This window comes from Phalacrocorax carbo, chromosome 2 (genome assembly GCF_963921805.1).
Source record: "Phalacrocorax carbo chromosome 2, bPhaCar2.1, whole genome shotgun sequence".
In the NCBI taxonomy this organism is placed as follows: Eukaryota; Metazoa; Chordata; class Aves; order Suliformes; family Phalacrocoracidae; genus Phalacrocorax; species Phalacrocorax carbo.
Window position 1 is genome coordinate 109938073 of NC_087514.1, and position 26554 is coordinate 109964626.

Sequence of the window (26554 nt, forward strand, 5' to 3'; positions counted from 1 at the left end):
CTCTCACCTACTGAATTAGCAGTGATGCATGAGTTAGATCAGAAAAAGGAAAATGGAAAAAGGGGGAAAAAAACCCCCAAGGCTCTGCTATCTGACAAGGCGTTTTATCATCTTGGCTGACCTGCATGCCAAAAAGTGGGTTCTTGGGTATATGCACAAAAAACTAGCCCATCGGAGGGTTTTGAGGTTGATTTTTTCTTTTGTTTAAGTAGGGAAGAAAGAGCAATACCCCTTTTGCTTCTTCACATAGTCTGAAGAGGTGGTTGGAAAATGTAGTCCCAGCTGTTTGTTTTCACAGCAGTATAAGCTGTCACAGGGCCGTAAAGAAAAGGAAAAAAACCCACCCACAAAAAAAAAAAAAAAGCTTGTCACTACATTATCTTTTCCCAAAGTGATAATGAAACACAGACGCAGCTGCCTGGCAGTCCTGAACAGAAATGGCAGGGTTGGTAACCTCCCTGTCAGTCCGGGGCCTATTTGCAGCACAACTGATGTGTCAGCCTGCTAATTACTGGGAGGCACAGAAGGCACTGTAGGATGCTGCAGGTGACATTTGCCCCTCTCCTGTGAGCCACAGGGCACCCTGTCATGCCAGGGAGGTGGTGGTAGAGGAGAGATGCAAGAATAAAAAGCCATTAATAAGATTGTGCTACTTCAGCGACTTCAGCCCAGCAGCACTGCCTTGATGGGCTCCCTCGCCCACACCTTGGCAGAGGTGTCTCAGGTGCCCTGGGCCTGAGAGCAAGTGCCAGGGCTGCGTACTGGCTGGAAGGCTGAAGAAGCAGCAGCAAAACTTTATGAACCCTCAGATTGCAACGACCTTAATTCACTCATTAACATGGAGCCTTCCCTCGATAGCAGGTAAAGCAGCGCCTTAGGGGGAAGGTACCTTATGGGAAGAAGATTTACTTTGCCTTCAGTGTGAGCCTGAGGCAGGTAGAGCTGTGCGCCAGTGGCCGGATAAACTTTAGCCTGACTGCTCAGAGAGGCTTTACATCCCTGCTGAAGGACAAAAAAGCAATCCTCGTTGCTGCTTTTCTTCTGAGGAGAATCATCTTGAATGAGACATCACTCTCCTGCTGCAGGGCTGAAAGGAGATGCATGGAGCATACAAGTCAAGGCACGGAAGCTGAAGGAAAGTAATTTCCAAAGCCTCCTAGGACAGGCAGGACACAGCATCTGCAAGGTTCGTCCCATGATTGTGGAGTCGCTCTGCACCCCTGCTTACTCCTGACAGTAGCTAGTTAGAAGAAGAAGGTACAGAGTGTTCTTCTCCTCCCCACTCAAACCACTGCAACCCACCATCAATCCCAGGCTGATAACCAACATCTGCATAGCCCCTCCTTGGAGCTCACCACAGACTTAGGGCATCATACACAATGCTAACCAGCAAGTTTGCAGGCTGTGCCACTTCATGCCTTTACTGACAGAAGCCAGATCATTTCTGCCCTTTTGTTGGTGCTGGGTCATGCCCATCCATCTGCCACCCACATCCCACTCCCCCCCAAAACAAACAAACAAAAACTCCCTGGTGCAGCACCTACCCCAGACTGCCAGCACTTTCTGCACCCACCACCCTGCCAGTCATCCACTGCCATCACCCAAGATGGGGCTGCAGGAGTCGAGGACAGCCACTCAGGGATTGGGATTGATTTTCTGCCCAAACCCATAAAGCTGAGCATTTATGCACCTCCTAGACTGCATTGCATTTTACAGGCAGTCCATGACCAGCTGCCTGGCACTGTCTGCCTCTATCCCCTGCTGCCAGGGTTTCATAGCTGTCGCTGGGGGCAGGGTGGTTCACACACGGTGGAGGCAAGGGGAGGCAGGCAGTGCCTGCCCATCTCATCCTCGGCTTGACCCCTAAACCAATATTTAAGAAGGTCTGTCCTGGCAAAGAGGTGCATTTCTAGGGTGTGGAAGAGTTGGGATAGGTCTGTCCCAAGAGTTCACCCGTAGCGCTCAGCAGGCAGCCAATCGATTTAACATAATCCAAAACAAATCTCAAAGTGTTCTGGTATCTCTAACCAGACTGCTCCAATTAATGACCTGAAAAGCACTTGAGGAATAAACAGAGCCCACACCCTGCCCCACCATGGCCTGGGAGACACACAGCTGGTGGGATGGAGGTAGGGTAGCACTAGCTGAAGAGTTCATCAGGAGGCAGGGTGGATGGTGTGTTGGTCACATGCAGCTACATACAGGTGAGCACCCCCCTGCCAACTGATAGGAAGGGAAGCAAATGGGGTTTTTGGTCTCACCAGCGATGGTAGAAGAACTAGCAGCTGGAAAAAATGCCCAGAAATGGGGCCAAACCTTCCCCACCTGCAGTCGGGAAGGTTTGCAGGACAAGCTGATGGCTGACTCCCTGTTGAGAGCTAGAGTCTCAGAAGATATTGCCCTTCAGAGATAAATTTGATGACAGCGTACCTGGAGGCACAAGCTGCACACAAGGATCACAGGATCATTACAAGTCTATGAAGACCTCTGCTCATTCTCTCCCTGCACAATCCCCAAGGAAGAAAGAGAGCAGAGCATATCCAGTCATGCACAACCTTTGCTGTTCTTCATTGAGACAGGATTGACAGCAAAAGCGCTGGTTGAAAACCAACTGCCCAGCCACAGAAAGGACAGGTTACCCCCCCCATCCCACAGCACAGCCTGGGCAACAAGCACAAGCCTTGCAGCTATGCAGGACTGGCCACACCAGAGCTACAGGCAAGGTGTACCATGAGTGCCTGGTAGTACCTCTTCTATCAAAGTGGTGTAGTTGGAGATTTCACTGCAGCAGGAAGGGACTGACCCTCTTCTCAGTCTCATTTCTGCCAGGGTCACAGCAGCAGAGACCTCAAAGGTTTCCTCACCCACCGAGATGCCCAAGTTCCTCCTGATCACAGACTCCTCACAGGTACATTAGACATGTTTTGAGGATGTACTACTGGAGAAAGGACTTCAACGGGGTATCGTTTATGTTCCTGGCTTCCCCCTGGGCTCAGTGGCTTGGCTTAAGCATTTCCATTCTGCCCAAGCCCTGTTCAAGGCATTTAAACCCCCTGTATGAAATGCCTCTGAAAGAACCAGGATACTGATCCCCACAACATATTACATCAACTTCCTGATGTAGATGGTGAGATCTTAAAGGCAGGTGAGGAGTCCGACCCATATCCTGCTCTGGCACACCCAGGAAAGGGGCAGGGGAGTGCCTCACACATCCCCAGGGCTCCCAGCCACTAGCACCAACCTTATTTTGCAGCCAAAACACCACACTGCCATGTCAGTGAGGCACCAAAATCTCTGCTGTGCTAGAGAGAGGACACAGTAGTGGCAACCCAGAGAATCCAACAGGGGAATCTCAACAGATAAAGCATCAACACACCACATTAGCAAAGCTGCAGCAGCTGGCAGCTCCTAGGGCATCACCACTGCCAAGTAAAATCCTGTTGGAAGATGATGTTTTCATTCACCTGTGGAACTGCACACCTGACCTGTCACCACTGCCTGCTGGTGAGAAGTAACCCTGTCCTTTCCAGTGGTATGGCTGTAGCCTCTGTTTCACATCTGGCTTGAAGTGCTGTTGAGTACAAATCTCTTGGAGGCATTAGACCTGCCTTCTCTCCTCCTCTGCACACAAGAGGTCACACTCTTTACTTGGTAATATAAAGAACTTTAAACATACAGCTCAGGAAAGAGCAATGAAGAGGGCTACAGGCACGGCAACATCCAATCTTACTTTAATAAAATGCATTTCAAAAGAAAGCCTGGGCAAACTTTATGAGCAACAGAAGTCCCCAAGACTGTAGACAGACCTACTTCTGCTCCATCCATCCCCCAACCCAACCTTGCAAAATGTGCAATGCACATTCCTGATGAACTTCATATTGTTGACACGACCCTACCGAAAGTTACAGGGCTTCTTCCTTCTTTCTCCCCACTACCTTTTTTTTATTTTTTTAAAACTACAAGGGAAAAAAAAAAAAGGAGAAAAGAAAACCACAAAACTTCCAAAAGTGAGGCAACAAGAGGAAAGGCATGTAAACAGTTTGCAAGTAATTCATATGGATGCCCACCCAGGTGCTGTGTTTTCAAGAGAACAAGAAGCAAGTTTACTATCAGAGAACTGCATGTGTTATAAAGAGGTAGCGTCATCCATTAACACTAGCAAATAAACCAGCCAGACTTCAGGAAAACTTGAACAGAAGTTGAATTTCAATGTACAGCATAAGAATTCACTACAAAAGGTTTCTATTCAATGTGTCCAGAAAAATGCCAGCTGTTGAAGATATATTTTGTAATATAAAAGGACTTAACAACATCTATCTACTAACATGAGGTCTGTTGTCATTTCTATTGACCAAAAAAGAAAGGTTGGATTTGCTTTTAAAAAATTATGTCATGTATACACAATCATATCCAGTGACATACGCAGCTTTACACTTCAAGTGCACACTAATTTAGAAAATATATACAGTTATGGTGAGCAGATGGACCTAGTAATCATATATAAACTATACTTTTTTAATCTTAAGTGTCCACCGAGCCTACACTACACACAAAAATACTTGGCTTTGTCCCTTATTATGATGCACAGTAAGGGAAAGCCTTAGTTACAGTTTAACCCAAGTCAGGTTTGCGGCAATGAGCTCCTCAAAAGCTAGCTCTCCTCCAGATGACTACTAACGCTACCAGCAGCTTTTAGAAACAGTTACCCTTAATGGTTTTTCTGTTAGAGACTCATGTTCATAATAAAAAGGATGCTCTCTTCTGCCAGTCCTGCAATTCCAGCTTGCCACCTAGGACGAAGTTCTCACAAGCCACTGGCATGCATTAAGAGCACAATAAAGCTTTGGCTCCCTGTGCAACACAGGTCTTCAGATTACTGCAAACCACCTCGGTGTCCTCTGTGCCCTGGCTGGAGTGACAAAGGAGCAGTCGCTGTATTGGCAGTGAGTAAGCATTCAGCCAGGATCCAAAGGACCGTATTGGACTCCTAACCCCTGCTGTTTCTGCAGGTCTTTCAGCAGTAGAAGGCAATGGCATCTTCTTTGTGTCACGTCATGTCTCAGAGTAGCTTCACCTTTTTGCTAGACACAGATGGGTGTGACAGCCATCACAAGTAAAGGGGCTCTGTGTTTATTTGAAGGTGTTGGCTCATGGTCATGCAGAGAGTCAGCCACGAGTGTGAGATGGTGGATCGGGAATCCTGGGACCACTCAGCAAAACGCATGAAGAGCTAAGAGTCACTGAAAGCCGAACCATCTGCGCATCAGGTCAAGGAACTGCTCTTAAGCACTAGTACGAAAAAGTTATTTGCCTGAGCGAGCGAGGAGAACAGTTTTATGGATCTGTCACCTGAAGATGACAGCTATACTTGGTATTCTTTGTGGCAGCAGTAAAACCATAATGAAAACAACTATTTCTCAGGGACAAAACTCCCATCAATGTCAAAGGGAGCAAACGTGGAAGTGTGCTTCCATGCCTTCTTACTGTAATTATTTTCCAGTTCAGGGAAGAAAACTTCCCTACATATTTCAGTGTTGCTAACCGTTCTGTCAAGAGGCACGAGCACAAGTAGCTCTGAGGTAATGATACCTCCCTCTCACTACTGACATTTAGGTCATCGGCTGTTTCATGCAATCTCACCATTGGCAAAACAGGGAGAGTCAGGATGCCAATCACGCAGGCAGTCCAGGTGCTGGCCAAGAAACACTCAAGCCCGGGTCCTTTGCTTTGAGATGCATCATTTAAAATAATGCATCCCTGTTTTCTGGGGCACTTGGCAAAGCATGACTCGACCAACACTGGTGCTCCAGTCACTCACGGGCTTCTAGCACAGCATCAGTCTGTTGTGCATCGGAACCAAGTTTTATGAGAAAAACGTAAATCAAGAAGATAGTGGCCACAATTCGTAAAAGCATTGCCCTGCCTTTCTTACTTCTACCCTCTTTTTCTGTCATTTCCAGTAGATGGGGGCATTTCTGCCACGGGGTTTTTGAGAGCGCACATCATTCTGGAATTGCATGAAGAACTGCTGTCAGTAGCCTGCCACAACGCAATTAAACCCATTATTGAAACGAACAATAAATAAAGAGAAAGACGTAGAGGTTTTAAATATAGGTTTCCATTAAAAGCATTACAAAGACGACTTCTCTCATTTTGAAGACAAAGAAAAAATCCACTTCTACTAAAAAAGACAGAAAAAAATTTAAAAATCACCCCTTTGCAAGTAACTTTAATGAGGAAAGGTGCAGGGAAGGGAGGGAGAGAGGACTTGGGAGAACTAGCAAGTGTTCATAAGGGTGGATGCCCTCCATCTCATTTTGCAATGGCACCTTCTTCTCACACAGTCAGGTCAGAGAGCCAGAGTCCTCACGTAGAGGATTTCACCACCTGCTCGTAAGGGGGAGGTGGTGTGTTGCAGTAGGAAGGTGGGGGTGGGTAAACTGGGTTTCCTTGTGGGGAATTGGGCTGGACGTGGAAAGCCATAGCCATGGGATTCATCACAGGTCCACCTGGATCTGTGTAATACGGCACTCCAGGTTGTTGTGACCCTGAAAGAAAGAAAAGGAGAGAAAAGGTATCAATGATGGCAGAAGCATCATGAAACGGTCGTGCTCTTCCAGGGCTTCTGCTCTGTACACTTGGACAAGTTTTCTCAAAGTGTTCATCACAGCATGGACAAGGAGCCACCTTTCTCCCATTCCAGAGAAAACCCAGACTTGCAGGACAACATTGACTTCTTGAGATTTCACCAGAAAGTTTCAATTTCGCACGCAATGGAAATCATTTAGTGAAACAAAGGGCACCACTGCCCCAGTTGACTACCATCTGAAAGGGAAAACAGCGAGCCCTGCTCAGTTCCCCACACAGAAGAGCTGCTGTGCCTGCAATGAGGAGAGATGTGGGATCCCAGATGGACAAAGGGGCTTCCACTGCAGCCCTGACTCAGATGTCAAGTCTTACGAGAGAACTTCACAGGTTATTTTGTAATATATTGGATCTGCTCATATGCCAGAGTGCATCTCAAATAGATAATTTCCCATCAAGGCACAATATGGCTAAGGAGCAAACATGTATGAAGCAAAAACCCAAGGTGAAGCCAATTATGGCTGGCTAACACAATGGGACAAGATTGCTTTGCACAGATTAAATTTAGGAAACAATGTTGGAGCCTGCAGGGAGAAGGAAAGGAAACACACAATCAAAAGCAAAATTCCTTCGCTATGACACATGAGGAGTAACACAGACTGCTGCCATGAGGAATAACAAAGGTGGCGTGTAACTCTCCTCGGATATCACAGTGGGTGGTGAAAGATGACTGAATGTGATTCCAGCAAAGTCACAGATTGTCTCTATCTCAAGATGTAAATTAGTTTTATTCTCTTTCTCTCTGCCTATTTACATAAAGCTGGACTGAAAAAAAAGTAATAGCTGAGCAACAGGTTTTCTTCTTTTGGTGCTACTCTTTTTCCTATAACGGCACAGCCTCTAAGGGGTTTTCCACTCAACCATTCGTTTCCGTGACTTAGTGACGCTAGGACTCAGTATTGCCACAGAAGGAATACAGGCTTCTTGAAGATTTAAGCATTCTTTAGTACTTCACGCATTCAGGAAGGAGCTACATACCAAACCCAAAAACATGTCCTTCCAGTACTAAATCAGACAGGTTGAGCCATAAGGCACAAGGATGTAAACTGTCCCAGAGCCTAGGGTGCCTGCCTAGGGAGCTTTTTTTGGACACTCGGGAGCAAAGAAGGTGGAAAGCAGATAGGGAACGCAGCTATTTCCTTCTTAACACAGTCATTTTTAACACACCACCACAATAAGTTTTTCTTTTGCCTGTTTGAGCAAAGAGGACTGCTCCGCAGCCTCTATTCCTTTACCACAGTGACGAGAAGCCGTTGTTCTGCTTCCATGTATAGCATCAGCACATGGCTGCGGGAGAGCCAGGCTGGGAACAGGATCCGCATCCTACCTCTCTAAAGTTTGGGCTAATACCCTCTTTTGTAGCCTTTTTCTTAGGCACTTTTGCTTTAAAGTTAAATCCTGCCCAGCTCTGTATTTCTGCAGTTTCCATCCACGTTGGGAAATGTGAGAGGTTGAGGTAGCTCACTGCAGCTTGCTCCTCAGGAAAATAACTGTTTTCTTTAAAACTTCCGTGTATTATTATTGAATTGAGGGAGGGAGGGGGGCAAGTGCGGACACCAATCTTTTGAGATATTTTTTCAGTTCATTAAACCCAGGAGAAAACAACATCTGAACATCAACTTACTTGCAGGATCAGCTCAGCAAGTATTTGTTAAGTGTCTACAAAGGCATCTGACCTTTTCTAGCACCTGAACTGCCAGTTTGGGGCTATGTAGGCCAGACCTGAAGTGAAAGACACCACCAGGTCTCCAAACTGCTATTTGTAGGTGAGGTGTTCAATCCGTTTTCCCAGTCAGGACCACAGAAAAAGCACTCCCACCTCCAGGCTGCTGCTGGGATGGCAGAAGATGCTGCAAGGAAGGAGGGAGATGGGCAAAGAGACCTGTTTCAGGGGCTCCACCTCACCTGTGAACTGGCTACTGCTACCAAATCTGGAAAAGGAGCTACAGGAAAATGTGAACTTGGTTGACTAGTAATTCCCATTGCTTTTGCTATTGAATATTCCTAGAACAGTAAAAAAGGTAGAAGAAAATTTTGGTGGGATTAGCTCAGAGCCCAAAGCTTTAAGAAACAGTATTAACAGTCTGGAAGCAGGTGGCATAGGCAGGTCACCAAAGGGCTTTTGCTTATTTTATATTTGCCCACAATTTGCATTCCATGAAAAACTAAAACCATGCTCTAAAATTAAATCCGGTATTTGCCAATTCAGCCAAAGATGCTCCCTGTTCACATAAGCCTGAGGTTATCTTTCAGGCTTAAAAATATAGTTTAGTTAGTTTGGCTCCCTCCCCACTGTTGAAAAATAAATACTCTCTGTGGAATGCTTGTTCAGTCAAGCAGAAAAAGAGATGCAGAATGGAAGCCCTAAAAGTACCCTTATGATTAAAAAAAGGGGGTGAATAAAATGTTAGGTTTTTGTCTGTAACATCTTTTTATCCATTTAGACCTGTGAAAGAGAGGGGGGAAATGCGTGTCTATGAGTACATGCTCAAGGATGCAATGAAGAGCATTTCCAAAGTCTGCACAAGGCACGTGGGTGTGCAATAGCAGGCGTGACAGGGAAGAGAGCATGAATGCTGCATCTCGGAGTCACAGCTAGCTAGACAAGGGTTTAGGACACTCTTCTAAGGAGGCTGTCTTGACACAGCCACAGTATTGCACAGAGATGTAATGGTTCATAACACAATTTTTGATAGAGAGGTTTGAGACACCAAATTTTCAGAGATATCTCCCTTCTCTTTACAAAATATTCAGTTTTATTTCCAGTTCCAAGCCAGCATGAAACAAAACCAAATTGCCAATTCCAAAAAAAAGTTGTCAGAAAAGGGAATTATCCTCTGGCTTCAGTTCTCTCTAATACATCATGCAATAAAATGACAGCCTGGAAGGAGAAGTGTCAGTGTACCAAGCGTGCCTGCATTTGTATGTGTGCTTTCACTGGCACAAACTAGCACTGGTTTATACAATCTGGAGAGTGGTTGAAAAGGTCTCAGTTTGGCCTTGCTGAGGCAGGGAGAAGGCAAGCACCTGAGTGTGTACTCAGATATAATCTCAGCACTGCAGAAGGTCTTCTAACCAGAGACAAGCGGATACAAAATGCTCCCATAAAGCACAATCATCATCTGCTTACACATGAGTCTTATTTTACAGGATTCTCCTAACTGGGACTATCTAAAAGCCAGAGGAGAAGAAATAACAAATTTAGAAAGCCGTATTGCTAGAGGAGCCATCACTAGGTAGATCCTCCTGACGCTCACAGCCATTACTGACCAGAGAGGGAGCAATCAGACTAACAAGGGGAGAAGGACCACTTCGCTGCAGAAAAACTGTAGCACAGAGCATGGAAGGCAAATCAAAGAGAAGACTTGCAAGATAGCCAGACAGTAGAAGAAAAATGTTAGGCTTTCCTTCACCTCTGCCAGATGTCACCAACTGTATTTAAAACTCTTTCTTCATGTCACTGTTCATTTTAGATACCTATCACTTTGTCTACACTGCAAAGTGTGAACTTGCTAGCCTCCTTCCATGCATACAGCTGTAAAGATATTAGGAACTACATCAGAAGGGAACTGGAAGTCCTGTCATCCTGGGTTTCACAAACACTTCTGTACACCGCAGCTGAATTATGCTGTTTGAAAGGCAAAAGACTGCACTCATCACAGGAGGTGGCTGCACGGTTCAGTGCAGTGCAATCCCTTGTCCAAATCCCACAGTTTGCAAAAAACAACAAAAACTCCTAACCCCACCCTTTTTAAATAACTTGGCAAATTTAAGAAATTAGTGAAAGTTGTTTAATGAGCAGTCTCTGACCTGATGCAGTGTTGACTGGTTGTCTGGTGTAAGACACATTAAAAGTAGGTTCTTCTACTAGTGGAGGAGGGTACATCCGCCTTCGGATAAAGAAACCAGCTCCACAACAGAACAAAACTCCCATCATCAAAAGGAACCTAGGCAAAGAAAAGAGGGAAGTCAAAACCCACCCGCGCTCAGGCAGCTCTCAAACCCAGACTGTTCACCGAGACAGAGAAGAGTGTCATCTAGCAAACATCAGCCTGCAACTTTTAGTGGGGTTTCTTAAACAGGTCATCTCTTGAGAGCAGGTTTATGTCATTTGAGATAGCACTCATGGGCACTTACGGATATATTACGGATGTCTTTAGCAATTAGTACTTATTGTCTGATGTTTTCTGGCATGTAAAATATAAATCTGAAACTAAAAAGCCCTTGAACATTTGGAAAGTTCAGGGTTATACCTGACCTTTGGCATTGGGATGCTGAACTGAAATTCCAGGTCAGTACAGTTTGAAACTGCATATCTTGTACACAAGCCTCATGCTTACAGCATCAAAGCTGGCCAGGAGGTCTGTGGGGGACAAAGAGGAATACTGTTCTGCAGTTGCCCTTAAAAGAAGATTCTTAGATGTTCTTAAATTACTCAACACTGTCATTTTGTCTCCCATGGGAAATATGGTAGCTGGCATTTAAGGTCAAGTCAGAAAACTGAAGCATTCAGCACTAAAGATGTCAAGATTTGCTTTGTGCTTCCTAGATGGTATACACATTCTCAAGGAAAAGAAAATAATTTTGCTTCAGTAGTTCTCCTCAGCAACTTTTCTGACCTGACTAAACTGTCCTCATCATTCTCTTGCCCTGGTGCTGTGGAAACAGACACATGAGCAAGAGCACATCAGACAATTTTGTTCTTCAGACCGAGGCTTTCACTGTGTTTCCTTGATTAGTTATCAGACATGCTAGCAACTGATGCAAACTCCCATAAACACAAATGGTTCTTCTGCCTGTAACTGCCACCTCATTTCAGGGCCCTTTACTGGAAGACAATGACAACTGCGCTCTTTTGGAAGGGATGAAAGTTGGCCAGAGGCCACCAAAGTTGGCCAGAGGCAAGCCTACACACCATGGTTATCTCCTCTGGAGCATTCCCAGGTGCCCGAGAGGAAGAGTGTGACACTGTGTGGCAGTGAGAGATATTTCATGGAAGGGGTCAAATTCTGTTCTTGTTTCTACAGTAGAAATGAGAGCAAAAGGATGTCCTGTTTCCCTGAGCCAATATTAATACATTCCCTTCTGGCAGTGTTCCGCAAAGGATTTGTTCTGAACAGAAAAACAGAGATTTACAACGTCACCCCAGGGATTGAGACGCAGAGCTTTTCAGTTATATCAGTAAGGATTGCACACTGAAATCCCACAGTCAGCTTCGGGAAATCTCTGTATTATAGCATGTATCAGGCTTCTGTTTTTCAGTGTTTATTCATTTTGAAGGCTTTTTTTTTTAAAGCCGTCTTCAAGTTCTACATAAAAATGCCTGAAATCAGGTTTTCTAGGAGAGCTTTTGCTTTCTCTCCACTGTAAGAAGAATGTTTTATTCAGGTGCTTTCTTAAATTCTTCTCCAAAACGAATTTACCTTATTTTTTCATTATGCATATAACAGTGATTAGTTTAAGCTTTATCCAGATTACTGAGCTGCTGGTTTCACAAGCTCAGATCTTTCTGCCTTCTCTTCCCTTGCTGTCATCTCCAGTGAAATCCTCATAGTCATAAATGTACTTCTCTTCCTTTTTAATTGAAGCCTCGATTTGGCTGGCAATAATGTCTTAAACGCTGCCTAAATGCACAATCATCCTTATACAATCCTCTTTTACAACTGAGTGCCCAACAAAAACAGACAAGCGCTGCTGCTTGGTAGCACCTGAGACAGGCATAAGGACTTCAGCAATTCTGGATGAAAGTGGGAGTGCTGCCTGTACAGACCAGCAGAATGCAGAAGCAGGAAGGGTCAACCTGACATGAGTAGCCTACTTTTCCAGTGTTTTCTCACTACATCAGGAGAATTTTATAAGCAAAAAGCCAAAGTCCTTGCAGTTATATGTACACATATACAGTACTGCATACTTGTACCTATTTTATTTTAAAATACTAGGGCTGGCAATACCCTGATTTAAGTCCTACAAAGAAGATGAGAACAGGACAAACATAAAATTCCCAAATGCCCTGACTTACCAAAAATACCAGAGTCGCTGGATAGAGAGAGCTCTTACACAGCATCTTGAACCACAGCAATCCTCATAGGAGCGACATCTGCAGAGAAATAAAGAGAAAAGGGCATTAGGGGAGCGGTTGTCTCTCAGATTAAAATGGCATCCCCGACTCTGACACCGTTCGTGCCCCTGCCGGAGGTGTTATTTGTGACATTGCCGTGAGCCTGGGAGGCAAAGCCTCCTGGAAGTGTTCAAGGTCAGATTGGACGAGGCTTTGAGCAACCTGATCTTGTGAAAGATGTCCATCCCTGCCTTTGGCATGCAGGTTGGGCTAGATGATCTTCAAAGGACCTTTCCAACCCAAACCATTCGGTCGGTCTGTGAGTAAGAACAGACTACCCTTGGCCAGATAGAGTTGTCAATCACATGTACACATCCATGGCACGGCTCTATCACTATTCAGGAACTTTTTGCATGTTACCAAGACTACCTTCCTATATACTTCTTTTAAAGCTACCTCAGAAAGACTGAACGTAGTAAGTCTATATAAAAGGGCACATTATAAAGAAAAGCAGTATTACTGTGTTCTCTTTCACAGTAAATGAACACTGCAGACCTCAGACATGAGCCATTTGGGGTTTTATTCACTGCACCAAAAAAGAATTGCAAGGTCAAGACTGCCAGATCACTCATTCTTTGCAAATCAGCAGCTTCCAAACTACCAGGTGCAGACAAAACTTCAAGCACACAGTTATTTGCAAATTTAATGGAAGTTTTTGCTTCTCAGAAGTTGCACTGGACTACAACTGCCAACAACGACCATTATTTAAGTAGGCTTTCCTCTAAACCTCCGCATTTAAAATCAATATTTCATATGGAATAGAACCATTTTAAAGGCATTATAGCACCAACCACTGTAAGCACACGGTACCACTTCACTAAAAGGTAGGACATACATTAACAGCTACCTCTGAACAATTTCTATGGTAACTGCCATTTCCCACACCAAAGAAACTTATTTAGTAGGAAAAAGGACAGAGGTAACACAGAAACTATGGTATACGACAGACTCAGATGAAAACATTCAGATTAGCATATCCACATAGCAAAGGAAAAGAGGCAGTTACCAGAACCGTATCATGTTTTTAAAGGGTTTTCACAACTGTATGCTCAATGCACAGATTTAATTAAGCATCTGGTTTTGGAAAATTTGCCCAACTGCATGACTGTGCTCCCATATTTGCAGGCAAAGCTACAAAAACCAAAATCAATTGGGTAATTGTACAGTCAATTACACATTTACACGCTCAATTAACAAGCCTTCACTCACAAAATACGTCAAGTCACATAGGTTTCAGCCTCTAATTGGGGCCAGAGGAGGATGCTCTATGGATACATAATCAGTTGTTTTGCAAGTGAAAACAGTTACACGCTCTTCTGATGACAAGTACGCAGGATTTATTTAAGTAAGCCGGAGGATCTGACATGATCAGCACAGCAAGGTCCGTTAATACACTCAGGCAGCCAGACTGAGACTCAAGCAGAGGAAGTTGCTCATGCCAAAACATCCACTTTGCCATCCCTGAACCTGAAAGTGTCCTAATCTCCAACCCTTCTTCTTTAAAGCTTGCCAGACCCTAGTAACTGTGCATACTCAAAGCTACCTGATCTCACAAAACTACTAACAAGACTTAGCAAGTCAGCATTAACTTCAGTCCCATCAGGACCAAAAAATTAAGCATCCCTCTATGCTCCCCAAGTGGATCAACCCAACAGAAGGTTTCAATCCATATGTTAAATGCATGGACAGGATCAGGTGCCTTATGAAAGGGGGTGGCAGCTGCTGCCTTCTGTTAAAACAGCAATCATGGTACCCCTTTTGCTGTTTAACACACTCATGGTTGGAGCACCTCATCCATGTTGATGGGCACTTGCTCTTTTTGCTGATGCTGCACAGCAAAGTCCTTTTAAGGCTTGTTGGGCCAGAAAAGCAGAACCAGGGCCAGGAAACAGAGCCTGTAAACCTAGAAAGAAGAAGGTGGAGGTGGCAACTGAATGTCGATCTCTTCCTTTGTGGGCAACCTCTGCTAGCCAATAAAAAAGTTTCCCACCCATTCCTGCTCCTCCACATTTTAAGAGAGCCACACTCACATCCATGAAAGAAAGGGAATGAGTTTCCAACCTCACTGGGGGACTGCCCTCTTGTAGCCTTTCTTGAGGCAAGTAAGGCCAAATTATAGAGGGTTTTAGGAATGTGAGCAGTCTTTATCTCTGCCTCCACACACTGGCTCTGTCAGCCCAGACACCTACACCTGACCACAAGTGGGATGGGGAGAGGATGTGCCAGGCATCTGGTCCCAAAGCCATTTCCCCAGACCAAGCCCCAAGACCTGAACTTGTATTAAAAGTTAAGCTAAAAGTAAGAACCCAGGGAGGCTGCACGTACGCCTCCCTTGTGCCCACCCTTGCCTTGCTTACTTTGCATCTGTTTTCTCCAGAGCCAGAAGAGATGGGAAAAGGTTATTTTAAAACATATAATTATGGTCGTTCAAAACACCAAAATTAAAACAGGATCTGTACAGTGAGCATAATACCTGAATTTACTTTTTATTTTTGATTTCCAAATTGCCTAGGCTACAAGTCAGCACCATTTTTTAAGTCTCAGTGGCTTAGCTTTTCTTCCTGCAAAGCAGGATTAAAGTACCAGCTGGAAGACAGTAAAGCTCAACTGCTGAATGTTTATGAAGCTCCTGAGACCACTGAATGGCAAACAAACAGGCCATCAAAGAGAAGTCTACACGGGTGATTGCACTTTCAAATGGCTGAAAACAATGATGCTGGAGGAGTCTCTCACTACGGCTCCGTTTAGAGAAGCTCCATTTTACAACAGCCAGTAAGCTTTCCGAGGCAACTCATCCAAGGCTAAGCGCTACATTTGCTAGGTAGATCTGTGAAGCTAAATCAGAACCATGACTTGGAGAGAAATTTGAGATCTGACACTAGTAATCCTTTCACTTTTTGACCCATAAAACCAAACAGGCTCTTGATTTTGCATGCCTGCAAATACGGACACAGGTGCCTATATGTAGGAGCCTGGAATCAAGAATGATACCATGATAACAAGCTGCTGTTTGTATTCCCCAGCAGCACCAAAAAAGACTGGAAGAACAAACAGCCCGTTTGATGATACTGCTGTCAGGGTATGATAGAAGCTATGCTGATTCAATACGCTATGAAAAAACAACACAACTTCTGCCAGCATCGATCCCAATTACAAGAAAATTAACTTACTTACAAAAGCCATATTTATTAGCAGGCAAAAGGTGACAATAAAATCAGCTTATTAATGGAGTAACATACAAGCTTAAGTATAATCAGTGTTTGATGCACTCTTATTGCCTGACAGCAAATCCCAGCAGAATTAAGACCCTGGTTCAGAAAAAACAATTCAGCACACACACGTGTATTTATTGAATTGATATGCATACCCTTTAAATTACACTTCTGCTTTGGCTCTGCTTAATGGCGAAGGGCTTGTGCCCAAAGCTTGTTCTTCAACTGGCATTACTATCGATCTGAACTGGATGAGCCCATGTCCTACGGAAGACATTTCTAAAGCCAATTTCCCTCTTTCATACATCAAAAATGATCCCAAGAACTGCATTTCCCTAGGGCAATGCTTGTTTCATAGATCAAAATTTAACCCATTACGTAGGATAAGACATGATCCATTAGTTACTTTGCTAATCTGCAACCTCACCAAGCATACAGTCTCTCTTTTGAAAACTGTCTGCAATGTGATTTATGATTTAGAAGGTACATCTTTTCATTCATAATTCAGTAGAATGAAATTAATGCATTGGCATGTCCAATGACTTGTACTGCTAACACACCAGGGAACTGCTGTATCAGAGATTAAAGTTACACTGCGTGTCAGATCACAGAGACAAGCTTTTTGTATGGGTTTGCAGTTAAATCACAATGCTGAACTTCATTCCTTAATGGACAAGCAAAGCACAAAGTTTCACATGAGGGTATATGGTATGACCCAAACACCACAAGCAAACCTTGTACTTGCATGTGTTCTGTAGACAATAACTTCTCAATGAAACGGTCCAGAAGCTCTTTTCCATTTATACCACATCTGCACTGCTAAACAAGTCCCTTCTTAGCAGAGCTGCTGCAGGAAAGAACTGCATCTAAAAATAATTCCCTGATTGGCACTTGCTGAAAACTGGAGAAATTAAAGAGGTAAAGCAAGGATTACAGTCTTCAGCAGACTATAGAGCCACAGTGGTCTGACAACATTCCCTGTCCTCACCCAATGTGGGTATTCCCCATCAACACCATCCCTTTGAAATGCAGGCTCTAGTGCTCTTAGGTTTCCTCTCTAGACTGCATCATATGTGCCCAAACCTGATTTAACATTTAAGATGTTTGATTAGTAACATATTTTGGAAAAGTACAACAAAACGTAAATCATTAATCCATATGTAGTCGCAGAAACCTTACTACAGACAGAGGGACAGCGGATGGGAGGGTGAAAGAAAACAATGAAACCCCCTCATCAACCAGCTACAGTAAACTGCATGATTTCTAACCAGTGTCCTGTAAACAGCATGACTAATTCAAAACAAGGCTGCATGCCAGTGAGAGATTAAATGATTGCTGTATGTATGTAAGGTCTATGAAGCAAACTGGAATTCACTGGAACATAAGAAGCACTGGTAGTTTTTTAAATGGAGGGGAACAAAAGGGAGCCAGGAAGTTCAGCAAAGGAGGGTGTAGCAACAGACCAAAACTAAGAACAGAAAAGAAAGATTTTGGGGGGATGGGTAGTAGCATCAGATGAAGCTAAGGAAGTCTCAGCTGTGGTCCTAATACCAGCACAGGCAAAAGACCAGAGGGAGAAGCACAAGTGCTTACAAGAACTGGAAGGGAAGAACTGCTGAAGACTGGGTCACCTCCAGGCAGACTCAATACTGAGCCCTCAAAGCCAGAAGGGTCAGGTCTGCTGCCATTGAACAGATGAAGGCAGACAGCTGAAGTGTGCATATGTATTTACTTGTTCTAGGACAAAGAAGTTAAAAAAGGAAAAGAAAAAGACAAAAATATTTAACCTGCTTGAAACTCAGCTGCCAGGATACAGTGATGCTGAACAGAAAAAAAAATCAAATGAGCCATGAAACAAAAAGAAAAACAAAGCAGGCAACCACCACAAAGTGAACAGCAGAAGCAATTCTGATGAAGCTCAGAGTCTTGGCTGTGCCATGACTGAGGAGTAATGTCACTGAGTTCCACAGACTACACTGCTGTAAGACTCAGACCTGAAGACTGAGGAATGAGAGAGAGGATCAATAGAAAATGTACCAAGTAACTGAAAAAAACTTCGCAGAAAAAGAACTCCCTCTATCTCACTGTTGATTAATTTATTTCAGACCATTCTGTATGTGCATTTCCATCTTTCAGTAAAAAGGCAGTTTTCAAGGCAAATTCATTGCGTATACTTCTATTTAAGGAAAGACCCAGGTTATTGACTGCATACATGGGGAAGATCACCAGACAGGTGGAGGAGCTTAACGCTACAAGCATGCTGGAGAGCTTATGCCAAGGAATCCTTTTGCTGCAGCAGCCCATTGAATATGGAAATTGAAACACAGTGTCCCACTCTACACTCAGGAGTCCCACCTAAGTAACTATTTTTGTGTCCCAAAGTGGTTTAACCTCTCTCCAGAAAGACACTGCAATACAAAGGCCACATCCCTCTACTAACATTCATTTAAATACTTGACAAGCAGTAATACGCAGGAAAGGTCTTTGGCTGGTGGAACACAGTGATAGGTAACATCAGCCTTCCAGCCTTGGTCTTAGAACTGGTTGTGCCTCCCTGGCATGTCTGCATACATGGCCTAATTTTCAAGAGGGACACAGCTCCACCAGAGTTACCTGCAGTCACAGGTTCTCAGCACCCAAAAGCATTTATCTTCCTCTCTTACACACAGCAAAGGTGATCCCTCAACGTATGCAAAAACAGTGCCTTGTAAAATGTAGGTCTGATTTTGGTGAATATATAACTATATAACAAATATAACTGCTTCATAGATGAACACAGCCACAACCTCGGTGGAACATCTGTACTTGAGAGTAGAACACTGCTGCTGGTACCCAGAAGAGCACTAGAGATAGAGTTACCCAAAATCACTCAGCCCTTAACTACAGAAGGAAACGTAAGGCAAAAAGGAGGGAAGGAGCTGTCAGGTAATTTTCTTCCACAGAGTAGAAACAACAGAGACAGAAACAATATTTGCTCAGATTAGATTCCTGTCATCTTTGACACAATTAAAATCTCCTACAGCGAGACAAGATACTTGGTTCCCATCCTTCACACAGACATGAAAAACAAGAGCAGGCAACAGCTGAAAAAGGGATTATTTCTCAATTACTCTTTAGGTGAGGAGCCTATAAACAAGAACTCAGCAGAATATGGTAAATCCTCCCTCACTTCTGATGGGATGAGAAGTATTTGCTCAGCTGCTCCTATCAAACCTTCTTCTGCTACCCAACAGCTCACCATAACCCCAGCCCTCTCTGCTCAGGCCCCAAGAGGAAAGCCACCATACAGACAGACTCTCCTTGTTGTCTGTGAAGGCAGCAAGTTTCTGGCCAGCACATATCCATCTAGAAATTTTCTCTGCTCCTCTAGTGGCAGAACCTAGCAAGCATTGCTGTGGTTTGGGTTTTGTCCAGCAGCAGTATACAGCACTTTACACAGCCATTTTCCAACATAGGCTGCAGGCCTTTCTTTCACAGAACAAAGCAGAGAAGTAGCATAGCTTAAGGCTCTGGCAAAAGTAACCCGTAGATAAACTGTATGACGAGTTTTAATTTTCTGGAGGTAGAATTGTAAATTTCTCATACCAACAGGAATGAGGACTTCTAGTTAATCATCAGGTCCCTTATTAAACACACAATTAGCTCTTCATATCTCAAGCTGCTCCCAGTGGGCAAGCAGACCTACTGCATCTAATGGCTGCTTTAGGAGATTATAAGCAATCTGCTGGCAGGGGGCGATGGGTGTCCATGAATTTTCTATCTGCCTGAATTTAACATACTAATGCATAGCAAATCTTTTTTCTTCACCAAGCCAGTGCAGGATCATACACAGAGGTGGTCATAGGTACGAAGGGCCAACAGTTAGGTGCCACAAAGTCTTTTATAGGGTCTCCCTATGTAGAAAGGACTAGAAGCTTCAAGATGACTTTGGGTTCAAGTGCTCCTTGGTGCTGTCCATTGGAGCTTAAGCCAGGTGCAAGCCTTCCTGTCACACTGACAGGAAGCCAGAAGAAATTGCTTCTCAGCCTCACATTAAGGTTCTTGCCTAGGACACAGAGAGTTAATGAGCTGATGAATATTTCAAGTCAAACAGCCCCAACAGGAAGAACTCATGATAAGCTACAACTGTGGTTATTGTATCCTCTGGAAATGAGAGGAGTGTGGGATTGGGTTCCCTCCTCCACCTCAGCCAGAGCAGAGAGAGACTGAGCCCCTTCCCTCCTTCCTCAGAATAGGCTGCCTACACCTGGTCAGCCTCCAACTCCAAAGTCTTTCAGAGCTTCAATCTCAAATTAGGTCAGTCGCTTATTGCCTGTGATGGCACAGATGTTAAATCCCTCTCCCCTCCTCAAAACTCATTCCTAGCAAGTTCAGTTGGTTGTTAATTTGGTAACCTAATTCTCCCTAGGTTGTACATCGGACAAACAATCCATCAAAGCAAATTCAAGTGCTTGGCAAGGCATCAAGTGACTGGGTGATTACAGCAGTCGAGACTACAACCTCAACAGATCCATCAACATTAAGGAACTCTAGTCCCTTAGTTGAAGCAAGGAATATACCACCTTAAGGGCACAGACTACTGAAGCTAGTTGTGATGTTTTGTAGCTTTATTGTTTAAGGCCACACAGGACTGAGCAATAGTGGTGGGTTTTTGTAGACTTTACACACAGATGGGTCTGATAATTACCGCTGTCTTCCTTCACGATACAAACTGTGCACTTACGTACTTGCATTGAACTACATATGCAAACAGGCCCTTCCTGTGGCTGCTCACCGCTAAATTGGTGGCCCTGGCCTGAGTCCAGGCCTCCGCTTCTGTACAGCGCCAGCCATTCAAGGTGCCTGGAAGCATGCAAAACTATTACGCTGCTTCCCCTCTCCCTCCACCATGCTGGCTTCAAATCAAATGGAAGAATAAATCAACAGCTAGATTACTGCCCTAAGCACACACCTGCTGACACTTCATGTGGCTGTAATTGCAATGGGAAAGTTAAGTGTATCATCAAGAAAGCCAACTTAATTAAAAGCAGTAAACATAACAGGATGTGGAGCACAGAAAGTTGCTCCCATCATGCAACATGCCCTGCGTCTATACTGGGGGGTTTTCCCAGCCTTTTGTACACACATTGATGGAAGAAGTACTCTCTACTGCTATTTAGATAGCTAAGACAAAATAGCTTTTTTATTGTTAAACTGGAATATTTTGCAGGTTCTTGGTAATGCACAAAGTTATTATTATAGAGTGACCACCAAGCACATAAAGGGCTTACACTCAAAACCCAGATGAATATGACTGTGTGATAAATACTATAAAATTTAAATCTGCAAAGGAAGATAAGTGTGTGGAAACGCACAAGAAATTTATTTCAAAAAAACATTAAAAACCACAACCAGAATACAATCAGCATTCTTCTCCAAAATAAGAAAAAGAATTGACCGTTCCCATGTAGGGCGGGAAACATGTTTTAAACATGAAGAATATTCGTAAACATTGCTTTTTTAGGTTTACATTAATGTTCTTATACTAATTCTAAATGAAAAATTAAACAGATTTAATCAACATAGATGTGTACACATGCAGCTGCCTGATGTATGCAGTAAGCTATTTTATATAGCAGAAACATATTAGCCTAAAAATACAGCACTTCCATCTGCACAGGCTTTTAACATTAATTCAGGTCCTGCTTCAGATAACGAGAATTAGAAGAGGTTACAAGACGGCACACCCCTATGTTTCTTCTTTTCTTCACATATGTGCCAGCAGCAGTGGTAACATTTTCTTGCAGAGAAAGTTTCTACATTTCTTTCTGGAGGTCTTTCACCTAGTAGCACAACAGTGACCAGTCAAAACATAGACGTGGAACCCATGGCTGAGCTCCAGTGCAAAAAGTCAGTATTCAGGAGATGGAAGCAGGTACAGGCTACCAAGGAGAACTTTAGAAATCATCACATACACAAGTAGGTGTGAAAGCCAAACCTCACCTACAACTGATCCTTGCAAGGGGCACCAAGTACAGCAAGAAGAGCTTCTTCCACCGCACTGGCAGTGGATGGTATCTGTGGACAAGCTGGAGAACAGCAGATGTCATTTACCTCAACTTCCACAAGACTTTCCATGCTGTCTTCCACAATATTCTTGTACCCAAGTTCAGATATTATGGTCTGGACAGGCAGACAGCTAGATGGGTAAAAAAAACCTGGTTGGATGGTGGGGCTCAGAGGGCAGTGGTCAATGGGTCACACCCTCTCTAGAGGGTATGAAGTAATCACTGGTAGTACCAGAGAAGCCTGGACCTGTCCTGTTGAAAAGTGTGTTGCTGGAATTGGTGATAAGAGTACTCTTACCAAGTTTGGAGATGGCACCAAGCTGGGGATCAGTCAATGAGCCCCAGGGCAGGGATACACTCAAAGGTCTAGACTGGTTGGAGGAATGGCCTGACAGGAACCTCATGATACTGAGCAAAACCAAATGTAAAGTCTTGCCTGTGGGAAGGATGAACATCTTGATGGCTGTGGAGCAGCTCTGCTGAAAAGGCCCTAGGAGTCATGGTAGACAGCAAGCTGAGCATCAGCCAGCAGTGTGTCATGACAGTAATAAAAGGCTAAAAGTATCCTGGACTGTGTCAACAGAAGCCTAGCCAGTGGATCAAGGGAAGTAACTGCCACCTTTCACTGAGCACTTGTTCAACCACACCTAAAACACTACATTTGCTTTGGCATCCCCAGTAAAAAGAATGAAATTGATAAACTTGAGCAAGTTCAGCAAAGGGCCACCAAGATAGACAGGGGCTGGGGCACTTGCCCTGTGAGGACAGGCTGAGGGACTTGGGCTTGTTCAGCCTAGGGAAGAAATGGCTTCAGACCTAAGAACAGAGCCTGCCAGTACCCAGGAGAAGGTTACTAAGAAGATGGAGCCAGGATCTTCCCAGTGGTGCAGGGTGGGAAGACAGACAATGGATGTAAACTAAAAGAAAAAGAGGTTCTGACTTGGTGTGTGAAAAAAAAGCTTGCCCATCATGAGGAGAGGCAGGCAGGTAGCAGAGCATGTTGCCTGGATAGGTTGTGCCATCTTCTTCCTTGGAGTTTTCCCAAGACCTAACTGGTTAAAGCCCTGAGCAACCTGGCCTGACCTCATGGCTGACCCTGCCCTGAGCAGGGGGTTGCACTGGAGGTCTCCTGAGAACCCTTCCCACGTGAGTTATTCTCTGATTCTCTAATCAAAGGTACTTTCTTTTCCTCACTACTTCTCTTAGAATATCACATTATTAAAAAATTCAATACACAATAATCCAACAGGATGAGCTGAAATAATGTTAACTCAATACTCAATAGCATCAAAGCTCTTTTCTCCAAGTCAGCCGACCCTCTCCCTGTGTGTGACTACTTCACTGACCCAGTGACATCAGACACACTATTTCTATTGCTGTGGACATATGCTTACCACTCGTACTCAAAAACATTTGTGCTGCTTTATAAACATGCCATGGAGCCTGTAAAGGAGAGGATTAGAAACATTCAGGCTCTAGCATCTGGAATTTACCACCTCATTAAAAGCTCCAATGTGATGGTAGCTAACAACAGGAGAAAAAATAACCAGAAAAAACCTATGGGATTGTTCAGTCATACTGGGGAACATACTTTACCCTGCAGTGAGGGGGACAATCATTCTAATCAAACTACTCCTCATCAGCAAAATATAAGGCAGCCTTCCCTCTACTATTCATTCCTTATGTAGAAGTGGAAAAAACAACTGGATTATCTTAAGTGCTGCTGGCATCTGCATACAGAGGAGGTGGTTTTGCAACGTACTGCATTCACTATGTAATTATTTACATTATTGCCAAGTAAGAGAAGTATATTGACCGTCTCAAGATCATTAGCATTTCAGGTACATCCAGAATAAGACTGAGTTGACTTATTTAAGTGAGAGTAGAATGAGGATCCTTGTAGAGGATCAGAGTCAAGTCTGTTGAGACAGCTTTAATTCTGAATTGCTTTCTGTGTAGGAGATGTATGATCTAATTCTTTAAGCAAAGTCAGGGATAACTTGGCTCCCTGCTTTTCCAAAGGATAAGCATTAGACTCCTATGACTAATTTCTTTCTCCACTTCATATTTGTTTACTTATTTTTCCAGGCCACATAAATTTTCTGCTGAAGCAGGAGAGAAGCATGTAACTGACAATATCTTGTGACTCAGGCAACTAGGGCACAGAGAAACGGGTGGTTTGGTTAGTGAAGTAGGTTAAGACCAGTCTTGGAAATTCTCTGTATCAACAGTAGAAGACCAATGTATGTGTCTCAAATTCCTGGGAAGCTTTCCATGATGGCTTCTAGTCTGAAATAAGTTTAAGTTAACAGATTCACACAGCAGAGGTAGAGAAGTTCGGAAAATTATCAATTCCTCAGTCTAGCCTTAAGAAAGGGAATTATATTTGGAAGAAATATGCTTGAAATAAACTAAAGCTTACTGCTGATCTGTGAAGGCTAGAACAATTATGTCCACTGGAAAAATAATCGAAAAAATATACTAATACTTGGACAGAGAGATGTATCATTAGTTCTGTAGCAGAGCACTCCAACCTTTGCCCTAGCTGTTAACACAGAAAGCATAACCAACAAGTTTTAAGAAAGCTTTGAGCAACATCTCTATCAGCTTTTTCTTTTTTAAATAATTACACTGGACAACAGATTGAATCAAAAAACTAAAAAAAAACCTTAAGCTCCAAAAGAAGAACAGTCATATCACTGCAAGTTTTACCCCCCAATCTAAATATCCAGTTTGAATTTATACAGCTGAATTTACAGTACATTTATTTTGGCACACTGATTCCTTACTCAGCGTTCCTCTTGCTTAGCAGACAAAGTCTTATCTCTGTCTTTGGATGGCTGAAGTAGAGCCTTTACAGGAAAGATTAACTTGGCTATTTTGCCTTTAAATTGCCAATAAAAGCAAACAACCATTTTATGTGACAGTCCACCTTGGACTTCTGTTACTCTAGACAACTGAAAGAGAAGCAGGCACCTTTGAGGAGGACGTGCCTACCTAGAAGAAATAAAGCACATGGACATGCCAGTCCAGGGATGCCATGGTCCAAGCATGACATTCTAGATCTGTGAATAGACACAGGACTTGGTATTTCTAAGCTCACAAGCCAAACTTCTCATTATAACACAAAGTGGCTCCAAGAGAGATGTGACATACTGTCAGGATAGGTCTGAAATCACAGGGAAAGCATTAAAAAGGATTGCATTGCTAGGTTTCATAAGTCTCCGAAGATAGTCTCAAGACCAAAGGACAGACTACATATGTTAACTGGGTAGAAAAAACTTCTGTCAGAAAACCAGTGATAGAAAGGAATGGAAGCTATTGCAAACTCATTTGATTAAATATATCTGCTTCTTATGGACTGTTGCTCCAGAAATTGTAAGATAAAATAAAACCCATTTCACTACAGGACATTCAAGATCTAGAGTTGACAGAGGAGACACTCTCAAGATGAAGTTATATATTATGCCTTTAGAGAATTCAACATCTAACCGTATGCTAGTGGAGAAGATCCTATTCATGCCTCCTCCCCCACAATATGCAGAATACTCCTTTCCTCCCATTTCACCAGTGTTCGCCAAAAACTGTACCAAGCTGATTCAACACTGACTCAAATGTGCTAAAATGAACAACTTTCTGTGGGATTAGTAAATTGAATTAACTCAGTGAAGGGTCAAACAAGTGCCAGAGCAATGGGATTTTACCCTAAGATATTGAGATTGGTGTTGTGCCCCTCCTCCACCATACAGGTGTGTAAAGACAGCAGAAGTAGGAAGCAGCTGGGGATTCTAGACAACAGAAGATGAAATTGCAGAAGTAACAAAGTAGGAAACCCCAGGCACCACAGACATCAATGACCTTCCTATCGTTTGGATGCCTGCCCCCTTTTAACTTACGGGCTCCTATGCACTCAAATACCCTCTCTCCCTTCCCTTCCATGTTCCTTCACTTGTCACACGTTATCTACCCTCTGGGATTTTCTATTCCCAAATCCTTATTGTCTTTCCTTAGTGTTTCTTCTTCCCCACTTAAACTCATAATCACAGTAACAATAGCATTAACATGACACATCACCATTGCAACAATCACTGAGCACACACATCCCACCCCTTTCCCCTTCCTTTTTCCATTTACTTACACTATCCAGGAGGCTGGCAATCGCAACATGTTTATGCAATGACTCAGATAACAGAGTGCTGCAGTAACTACCACAAACACACACAACTACAGGTAACAGTCTTCTGATTGACCTGATGTAGCCAATATAGAGTCTTCCCTCCACATTAAAAGATCTCCCAAACCAACCAACAACCCACCAACACCATAGACCCTCTCACAACCTTCATCCTTCCAAAGTTCAAAGCTGTGTGCAATTCCAATTAACCTCTTTGATGGACTGTAAAATAAACACACTGCTTTGTCACAAGATACTCTATTTCAGCACACAAAGAAAACATTAAACTAGTTACCAAAAGGAAACCAATTAGAAAGCAACCTTGCATGCATCAGATCTATTGCAGATTGTAAGTCTC

The 26554-nt window shown here is 43.5% G+C and overlaps 1 protein-coding gene across 1 annotated transcript in view; it reads right to left on the minus strand.

The window, feature by feature from the left end:
• Window positions 1–4182: 4182 nt before the first annotated feature.
• The window catches only part of VOPP1 (VOPP1 WW domain binding protein), a 65823-nt gene continuing 43451 nt past the window's right edge, over window positions 4183–26554 (minus strand). The window contains exons 3-5 of the mRNA XM_064443828.1: window positions 12665–12742; window positions 10456–10592; window positions 4183–6548 (exon numbers count right to left, since the gene is read on the minus strand). Of these exons, the coding sequence (XP_064299898.1) occupies window positions 6367–6548; window positions 10456–10592; window positions 12665–12742 (397 nt within the window). The 3' untranslated portion in view covers window positions 4183–6366. The remainder of the gene's footprint in view (window positions 6549–10455; window positions 10593–12664; window positions 12743–26554) is intronic.